General features: G+C 34.5%; 2 protein-coding genes across 2 annotated transcripts; both read left to right on the forward strand.

The window, feature by feature from the left end:
• Positions 1-2,613: 2,613 nt before the first annotated feature.
• Positions 2,614-7,646, forward strand: LOC104248537 (cinnamoyl-CoA reductase 2). Its single transcript, XM_009804807.2, has 3 exons — positions 2,614-3,377; positions 4,818-5,167; positions 7,348-7,646. Exons 1-3 carry the CDS (start codon positions 2,892-2,894, stop codon positions 7,502-7,504), a joined length of 993 nt encoding a protein of 330 aa, XP_009803109.1. The 5' UTR covers positions 2,614-2,891; the 3' UTR covers positions 7,505-7,646.
• Positions 7,647-8,899: 1,253 nt separating this feature from the next.
• On the forward strand, positions 8,900-10,670 carry LOC104248539 (uncharacterized). The gene is made up of 5 exons (XM_009804808.2): positions 8,900-9,216; positions 9,346-9,595; positions 9,775-9,933; positions 10,017-10,163; positions 10,440-10,670. Exons 1-5 carry the CDS (start codon positions 9,176-9,178, stop codon positions 10,566-10,568), a joined length of 726 nt encoding a protein of 241 aa, XP_009803110.1. The 5' UTR covers positions 8,900-9,175; the 3' UTR covers positions 10,569-10,670.

Consider the following 10,670-nt stretch of genomic DNA (forward strand, 5'->3'; position numbering starts at 1 on the left):
CTTTGGATCATTACATGTTTATGCTCAAAACGGCAAAATCTTCCAAAAACTCTTCCAAAACTTATCCGAACCTCATGGGACCCCGACCAAAAATGCCAACATAATTCATAACATCATTCAAACCTGATCAAATCATCAAAATACCTCAAACAACATCAAATTACCCAAAATTCATCGAATTCAAGCCTAAGTTTCCAAAAACTTCCAAAATACTCTTTCGATCAAAAACCTGACCAAACATTGTCCGAATAACCTGAAATTTCACACACACATCACAAATGACATAATGAAGCTACATCAACTCTCGGAATTCCATTCTGACTACTATATCAAAATCTCACCTATCAACCGGAATTCGCCGAAATACTAACTTCGCCAATTCAAGCCTAATTCTACACCGGACCTCCAAAACCAATTCTGATCACACTCCTAATTCATAAATCACCTAACGGAGCTAATCAAATCATAAAAATTCCAATCCGAGATCAAATACACATAAGTCAAATTTTGGTCAAACCTTTCAAATTTCAAGCTTCAACTGAGAACTGTTCTTCCAAATTCATTCTGATTAACCTGAAACCCAACACTAATGATTTACATAAGTCATAATACACCACATGGGGCAAGTAATGCCCAAGAACTGGCGAGCGAAGTGCAAAATCTCAAAACGACCGGTCGGGTCGTTACAGTGACTAATAAGGTGCATGAAACCCAATTCTTGCCAATATTTCCTAGCATTTAAGCAATCGAGAAAAATTTGTTTAATAGGTTAATCCTCCCTTTGACAGTAAAAACAAGTAGCATCTCGGATAATATTAGAGTTTTTTAAGTAAAGTCTGGTTGGTAACCTATTATGGCAAAGAAGCCAAATAAAGGTTTTAATTTTTGGATGGATATGGAGTTTCCAAATCCATGAAAAAGTATGGGAGTGAGTCGTAGAAGACTGTGTGTCTACCTCAAGTGTGGTATACATCGAATTAACAGTAAATTTGCTAGTTCGAGTTAGACCCCAGTAGATTAGATCTGCTTGATTGCGAAAGTGGGATACGTAAGTAGCATCCATCAAACGATTAATGTTATGCCCTAGGTCAAAAGGAATTATTTCCCTATTCCATCCTATGGGATTAAGTATTGAGAAATTGTTAGACTTGTTTGTTCCAAAATTAAGGGGCCTTGTATCATAGAGCGCAGCATTGTGCCTGGTTTTAACCAGGGGTCATCTCAAACACTAATATGCTTGCCATCTCCTATTCTCCATTTAATACCCATTTGGCAAAGGTTCCAGCCTCTCAGGATGTTATCCCAAGTTTTGGAATTATTCAACACAGTATTTTTGTGGATGTATTTGTTAATAAGAATCCTTGACCACATTGCTTGAGGAGATTGGAAAATTCTCCAAGCAAGGCCTGCTAGTAAAGCCTTATTTTTTTGCCCTAATTTTTGAATGCCCAGACCACCTATAACTTTTGGGATTGTTACAACATTCCATTTGAGAAAGTGCATTCTCTTCTTTGTTAAGGTAGTGCCCTAAAGAAAATTCCACTGGTATTGCTCCATTTTTTTGATAATATGTTTGGGAATTTGAATATACTGCATAATATGATTTGGAAGGTTATTCAAAGTAGATTTAATAAGAGTAGTGCGACCTGTCATAGTTAAAAAACTAGTTTTCCATCCCGCTAATCTATTCTTAAAATTATCTAGAAGGAATTAAAAGTCCTCATTTTTAGGTCGAGTATTGAACATAGGAAACCCTAAATATTTACCAAACGAAATCCCTTCCTTAATTGAAAAAGTGTCTATAACAAAATTCCGGTCAAATTGGGAGCTATTCTTGGAGAAGTAAGCCTTAGATTTTTCAAAATTAACTTGTTGACCGGAGCAAGAGGTAAAGTTGTCTCGAACATCAACTATTGCATGACAACTCTTAGTAGTAATTTTAGAAAACAAAACAATGTCGTCCGCAAATAAAAGGTGTGAAAGTTATGGGCTATTTCGAGATAGGCTACTGGGTTGCCATTGTAGGTAATCTACTGATAATGAAATGCTATGTGAGAGCATTTCCATACACATTATGAATAAGTAAGGTGACAAAGGATCACCCTGACGAATGCCTCTTGTCGGAACAAAATATGGAGTCCTAGAACCATTAATTAAAATAGAAACCGAAGTTGTTGTAACACATGACATGATTAAAGTAATCAGTGAAGCAGGAATATTAAAATATATAAGTGTTCTCCGAATAAATGACCATTCCAACCTGTCAAACGCCTTTTCTAGATCTAATTTCAAAAGTATGTAAGAAGTTTTACCTTTAGTATTCCTAAAATAGTTTAAAACTTCTTGTACTGTAATAGCATTATCAGAAGCTCGTTTACCTTGTTGAAAACTAGTTTGAGTAGGTCCTATTATCTTAGCAATAATAGGTTTTAGCCTATTTACAATTAGCTTGGTAATCAACTTATACAAAAAGGGAAAGAGTTAAAAATACGGATTGAATAACACTTTCTATATTTTGAGATTCAAACTAATTGTATTTATCTATTTTTAAATATGTAATTTTAATTTTAAAAGATAGTGAATAAATCAATATCTGTTTTTTTTTTAATTCCCATATAGACTCTTCATTCTATTTGAAAGGGGATCGCATGTAAGGAACTTCATTCTTGATCGGAAACTGTAGCTACAATTTCGGACCCAATGTGTCATGAAAAATGACGACTCTAATGGATAAAATCATAATAATGGGATTAAAGGATAAGCTTTCGTTGTCTTTTAATCCGATTTCAACTCTTTCACTAACCCATTCATATTACATATATTCACCAACTATAACTTTTATCTACTAATTTAAGTACACAATTCCACTTGAGTTTTACACAATTCCAGTAATGGCAAACGAAAAACCACCAGTTTGCGTCACTGGAGCCAACGGATTCATTGGTTCATGGGTGGTTCAGACGCTCTTGGACCGTGGCTACACCATCATCCACGCCGCCATCTTCCCCGGTTCCGATCCTTCTCACCTCTACTCTCTCGCCGGCGCGTCTAACGCCGGAATCCGCCTATTGGTGCACGAAGTTAATATACTTGACGCCGACGCAGTTGCCAGAGCAATTGAGGGATGTGCCGGCGGGGGAGTTTTCCACGTGGCGTCGCCGTGTACGCTGGAGGACCCCGTGGACCCGCAGAAGGAGCTGGTGGAGCCTGCTGTACAGGGTACCATCAACGTGCTCACGGCGGCGAAGAGGTTTAATGTTCGGCGCGTGGTGCTCACTTCCTCAATCTCCGCCATCGTGCCTAATCCTGGTTGGCCGGAAAATAAGGTCTTCGATGAGTCGTCATGGACTGATCTTGACTATTGCACGTCTCGCCAGGTGTCATTCTTTACCCATACACGTGCATGTCACGTGATATGTTTATTTATTTATTTTCTTAATTTCACTCAAATGTTTGAGTAAATTGAATATTAATACAATTGCAAAGTAATTACTCCTTCCGTTCTAATTTATGTGAACATGTTTGACTGATTACAAAATTTAAGAAAAAATGAAGACTTTTGGAATTTGTGATCCTAAACAAGTCAAAAGGGGTTAGAGTATTTTTGTGGTTATAAAAACTTCTCATTAAGGGTAAAATTATAAGTTTAAGCTAAATTGTTACCAAATTTAGAAAGGGGTCATTCTTTTTGGAACGGACCAAAAAGGAAATAGGTTCGCATAAACTTTGAATTTTTTATTTATTAATTTTTTTAATAAAGATAAAGTTTATGCATTCACGTTTTGAGAAACAAACCTATGTTCATTCCGATTCAGATGTCTTAATCTTTAAAAATAAAAATTTACTCATTCATCACATCAACACGTGTCTTTCACCTAAGTTTTAGAGTATTTTTCAAACATAGTTAATTAATAGTATGTAAAATTACATGCTTTATCAATTAATCATGGTAAAAAAACACGGTTTCATGGTTAAGTTTATTCTCGTGTATGATTGACTATGCTCCCAAATCTGCATCACTCTCATTAAGATCGTTATTGCACCATATTTAATTTAGATATCCAATTAACCTGTAGTGCTCAAAAACAGAAAAATATGCAGGAGTTTTGCGTGCAACTATGCAGCTTACTAGTATGTGTACTCTACTACTAGTATTTGTTTCCCAATTTAGTTTTACGAGGTATAAGTATACAACATGTATAATAATTTTACTATTAATTAAAATGAAAATATAAAAAAACATTATTTTCAATTTGATGTTGTAAGGAATTATTTCTATTAATAATAGATGATACCATTCGGTTTTAATTTGAGTTGGTTTATGATAATTGAATGCTTGATGAAATAACATAAAGAGAAGATGGAGCAAAAATAATTGACATTCCAAGAGAGGAACACTGCTTAATATGTATTTCACTTGCCCTTCAACATAACGCTTGTAACTTTGTAAATAGTAGTATAATCGTCTGAAGTTATATAATGTTTATTAATTATATAGCTTAGTTATTTACTTATTCCAGAGCTTTAGGCTTATATAGAGATTGTTGCTTGCATATCCACTACTCTAAACTCTAATACTCTTGTATACTCGAATTTTATCGAGGGTGATGTACTCAATTATTTACCATGTCCTAATATACAGACCTTTCTTTTTGATTTCCTTAACTTCTAAGTTTACTGTTATTTAAAACTTGACAGTTCCTGATTCTGCGATGAACATATATGATAAAACTATCACTCATCCATACCACTTCAATTATTTGATTACATGGTGAAGTGTTCTTAAACACAATAATCATAATCGAGTTTGATGACAGAAATGGTACCCAGTCTCAAAGACACTTGCTGAGAAGGCTGCATGGGAATTTGCTGAGAAGAATAGACTGGATGTGGTAGCAATTAATCCAGCTACATGTCTTGGCCAACTCTTGCAACCTGGACTGAATGCAAGCTGCGCTGTTTTGCAACAGCTGCTTCAGGGATCAACAGACACTCAAGAGTATCATTGGTTGGGGGCTGTGCACGTCAAAGATGTGGCGAAGGCACAGATTTTGTTGTTCGAGTCCCCTAATGCTTCTGGAAGACACCTGTGTACCAATGGCATTTACCAGTTCGGTGATTTTGCTGAAAGAGTCTCGAAACTTTACCCTGAATTCCCTATCCACAGGTTTGTTGTCATATCTTTTAGTTCATCTTTTGGCCCCCTCTCTTTAGTAAATAATTTCCTTTTAATTCTCTTTCGCATTCACTTCAAAGATAATATGCCATCCTCAAGTTTAATCTTCTCTGACTGCTTCTCCCTGCTGTTGGCAAAAATAGCATGTATATCATTATATGGATTCTGTATCAGACTTTTGAAACGCCTGGAGTAAATCTGATGACAATCCATGAATTCACATATGTTAATCCAGTCCTATATTCTTCCCAACAAATAAAATTCTAAGTTCTATCACACTGAATTTTTATATAGCCAACTAGTTACTTGTTTACCGCATAAGTCAAAAGCACAGATGCAGCTATGCTTCCTTTGACTAGATAATGATAAAACTGAAATTCTGTGTTGTTTTACATTTGAACGGTATGAAATGAGCAGGTTTGAATCCTTAACAACTGATAGTTGATATCTAGCTGGAAAACTTGGGGAAGAGGACTTTAGTAGTTACTTAAAGGTTGTAGTTGCTAGATTTTCTTCAGCACTACGTATAGACAATCACTTTTATCACCACACTACTTCCTCCATCTCAATGGAAATCACTTACTTTTGCTGTCTTGTCCTGAAATGTTGACCTTTTCTTTTAAAAGGACTTCTTTTGTGCACCAACATCTCCAAATAATAATTATATTAACACTAGTTTATTTTATTTCAAAATTGATAAAATTACTTCACTTTTCCATTTCAAGCTACTTCCTATGTCCCTTTAATCGGCCACCATTTAAGCTTTGGAGAGATTACGAGTAAAATGTCTGAATGCTATATTACTGAATAGGGTTAAATGTTTAAAACATTATTTTGAGGTGTGAAAAAGGTAGAGCTTTCAATCACCCACAACAATAGTATAGACTACTATACTATACTATACTCATTAGAAGAACCTATTAGCATTGTGTTCGTACACTTCCCACAAAATTGGTAAGTGATAATGGAGTGACTACTAAATAATTGTAGGGCAATAATACTTTCATTTTAGTGTAGAATCAACTACTACATGGTTTATAGTAGTGGGGTGGTTGGAACTTGGAGGGGGGCAACAGGAGCTGCTCTGTCACCACTTTGGCATGAACTAAATTTTGCAGTAAGAACCTAACTTCTAGGAGTATAGGTATATATTGCTCTCATTTGATGCATTGACCCCCACCTTCAGTATTAGCTTAAAGGAATTCCAATTGCTCACACATGCAAAAGTCACAACTGTCGAGAATCAAGACCACCTTTATGATATCTAGGCCTTAATAACCCCACTACAAAACTGTTAGGCTACCCAAAGAAACCCCACTATGAACTGCTAGCTACCTCTATAGCCATTCCAAGTCCCATTGGTCACCTTTCATGTTTCCCATTGAGCTTATCCTTCCTTTTGGAGATTCTATTCTTGTTATCCTGAATAGCTTTTCGATTGAGATATGTTGCTGAAGTTCTGCCTCAGCATTTGTTTAGTTATGTAAAGTTCGTTAACATGTTTCAAGGTCGACATTTTCATAATTTGTACCAGGGTCTGCTTAATCAGCTTAACTTTATTTGATAAGGGTCATAGTCAATCCATAAGCAAGAAACTGGCTTTATAAACTCCTCATATCCGAATTTTATTTCAGTACAATCCACTTTGTCTGTTTGTGCTAGAGTATCTGGATTTTCATGGAATGGAAATGATCTAGTAACCATCGGTTTGCTCCTAACTACCATGTGCCTCATATTGAAATGTCTCCTAACTGCATTTATTTAGCCAATGACTCATTACCAAGTTGACTGTGGACTGCATTTTCATGAGCATTGAATGTGCTTTTCTACAAATTCATGTGCAAAACTAGTGCCACTTTACTAACGATTTCCTTTATTCTATGCTTTTATTTACTCCTTGAAATATTATTTAGTCAAATTGGAAGTTTGACAGTAATTCTGCTAGAATACTAGTTGTAACTTGTAAGAGACCATAAATCTAGGTGATGGAATCAGGCAAGACACATAAAGTTGAATAAAAAAATAAGCTTTTATATTTCCCTTTTGAGAATTTCTCTCTTGTCTTAGTTTAGATTGCATAATTTACCATATTTTTATAAGAAAAAAGATTCCTTTTCTTATGATAGGTCTGGTCATGTCTCAAATAATGCTGAATAAAATTTTGAAAACAGGTTCGCAGGCGAAACCCAGCCAGGCTTGGTGGGTTGCGAAGATGCTGCTAAAAGATTGATTGATTTGGGACTAACTTTCACCCCAGTTGAAGATGCTGTTCGGGACACAGTGGATAGCCTTAAAGCCAAAGGCTTCCTCAAGCAACAGCAGAATTAATTATCTTGAACCTACTTGCTTTTAGAAATTCACATGATTCTTTTTTTTTTTTTTTTTTTTTGCTTAGATGGATTCATAATTACCATTAAATGAATGATTTCTATCTGTTTTTTTGGGTAATTTAATTGACTTTTTTAATTCATTTATGATTATCCCTGTGATGATAATTATTATACCTGCACACATGGTGACATCCATTGTTGCTTTAGTTTTCCAATGAGATTAACGGATCATGACCTTTTTTTTGTTTTTAATCCACTGTGATGATTAAAACAATGGATTACCTCTCGTTTTGATTAATATAATGGACACTTGTTAGAATTCATGACCTTTATTTTCTCCATCTATTAGGATCCGGAGCTGATTATTACTGCGATAATTTAATTTTATGATAATGAGTTTTCTTTTTACATTGAACAAAATGATAGGGTATCCAAATCCAATTCTCTACAGTCGAATGTTTAGTTTTGCTTTTGAAAAGATTGATTCGTGATGCTTTCTTGAATTCCTTACAACTCCATGCTCTGTTACTGTGTGAGAATCAGAATTCAGCATAATAGCTCCAAAACTGATTTTTTTTCGATCACCGGAAGATAAGTTATAAAATACCATAAAAGTAATAAGTGAAACTGTTTTACTTTTCAAGTACTGAGAACTGATCTAGCTGGTTTAGCCAGGTACTGTTACTGGAATTATTCTAGTACTTTGATTGGATTTATATTTATTATTTTAAAAACAAGAAAAAAAAATTGTAAAACAAATAGTACTCTAATTCTTTTTCAGTAAGAAAGTAATTTAACTTTTGTCTATTAGGTATTTGTTGTGTTACATTTTTGTGAGTTAGCTTAAGTGGCACGTGATTGAGGGGACCAAAGTTAAAAGATGGAACCTTTTGTGTATGTTGTTGTCACCCATAACCAAGCAAGTTTAGGTAGAAAATAAATGAATTGTGAGCAATATTAGTCTGGCTTTAGTTGTTAGTCTTTTTCTTCATTTCATTTTTTTTTTTTGGTAGATAAAAAAGAAAGATGCTTTTATTCGAAAAAGAGGTATAAAGGGGCTAAGGGAGTGGGGAAGATGATGCACATGGTATGTTTCCTAGCTTCTTTTATGTTAGAAGAAGAAAAAAAGAGAGAGAAAGAACTAAGATAAGACATGAAAAACAAAGATGAAGAATTAACTTAAATGAACACTCATCCAATCGCATAAATTAAAAATAGCCGGTTGATATATAATATATGTATAATTTCTATTGTAATTATGTATAATCCGTACATAATCTATATATATCAGCAAGGAAAAATAAATAGTAAATCCGACCGGTTATTACGATAAAGGGAATTGATGAAATAAGAGTGAAGATAATGACTAGCAGTAGTCTGTTCTAATTATGGAGGTTTTCTCTGGCATTCCATGTGCATCAATCACCTCTTCCCACTTCTTATTATTTTAAAGATTTATAAATTATATAACTTCCCCAGTCTTTTCTTTCAAAACAATCTAAGATTGTACTTTGATGTAACAACTACCCACCCCACCACTACTCCCCTACCCCCTCTCAGCCATATATATCCTTCTTAAATTCATCTATCTTCTCCCCTGAGTCTGAGGAACAAAACTAAACAACACCATTCTTAAACTCTCACTATAAGTTTTGTACAACTATTCAAGATGAGTAATACTTCCAGTCCTACACCTTGTAGTAGATCATGGTAAGTTAATTTAAATGAATATAGTGGTTTGTTACTCTATTTTTCAGATTATCATATCGGACTTGCTATGAAAAGTTGTCTGTTATAGTAAACGGGAGTTAAATTAGAGATTAATTTCTGTTTTTGTAGGTCAATTAGTGAGGACTCGTTGAGAAGATATGTGTTCTATGCAAGTGAGAATTGCATCCAAGAGTTGTTATCAGCTTCCGATTCAAAATGTGGGAATAATGACGGCTGGAAAATACTTGGGTTAGATAACGGCGTGGAGATATCGAAACGCCGTTCAGGTTCACTTCACACTTTCCGTAGCCGTTGGTTGCTGAAATCTGTATCTCCTCAACAGTTTATTACTGTGGCTAATGCCATTGATGCTGCTAGGGTGAGTTCAAATTATCAAGTTGGCCTTTATCTATTCTTAAGAATTGTTACAATCAAACCTTCCTATAACAACCTCGTTTATTCCGATAGTTTTTGATACTATAGTGAAATCCTGTTACAAAGTATATGTCTGACTATATATGTATTTATTTATTTTTGGATGAATGGACGAAATTACAGCAATGGGACAGAGATTTAGTAGAAGCAAGATACATAAAGGATCTAGAAGATAACCTGAGTATTATACGGCTCAGATTTGGGGAAAATTCAAAGCCTCTCTTCAGAAACAGAGAATTTATCGTCTATGAACGTCGTGAAACTATGGATGATGGAACCCTGGTATATATACTTCTAATTTATTAAATGATTTTTTTTTTTTTTTGAAAGATTATGTGGAGGAATTAAAATTTGAAAATTTCCAGGTAGTAGCAGTAGCTTCTCTGCCTAAAGAAATAGCAGCAGGTTTGCACCCAAAGCAAAACAATGCAATTCGAGGCCTATTGTTACAATCTGGATGGGTTGTTGAGAAACTTCACGATGATTCTTGCATGGTCACTTACGTTGTCCAGGTAATTTTTTTGAAAATTTTCAATAAAAAAAATACCAAATTACTTTTTATAACCGCGATGTGTGGACCAACTTACTAATTACGAGTACTCATAACTTTGTCTGTTGAGGTTTAGGCGGATGGAATAAATCATGTCTTCGAGAGAATTTGAATCACAGTTTCTTCCTATTTTTATCCACTTAATTGGCCGTTAGCGCAAATTACATTTTAATTTCACAAAATGCAAATTCCAAATGAAACTAATCCTTTTGTTTTTTGTTTATTGATTAAATTTCAGCTGGATCCAGCAGGATGGTTACCAAAATGCTTCGTGAATCGTTTCAACACAAAATTGGTTATGATCATTGATAACCTTAAAAAGCAAGTTCTCTCAGCTAGCCCTATTAACAGTGATGATAGTACATGATTACTACTCTGTACAAAAAAAAAAAAAAAAACACAAAAAATGGAATGAAAAGTGAGTAATATTTATAGTTTTGAATATATAAATATGAACTTCTTTGATCAA

The sequence above is a fragment of the Nicotiana sylvestris genome, chromosome 1 (genome assembly GCF_000393655.2).
Source record: "Nicotiana sylvestris chromosome 1, ASM39365v2, whole genome shotgun sequence".
Lineage (NCBI taxonomy): Eukaryota > Viridiplantae > Streptophyta > Magnoliopsida > Solanales > Solanaceae > Nicotiana > Nicotiana sylvestris.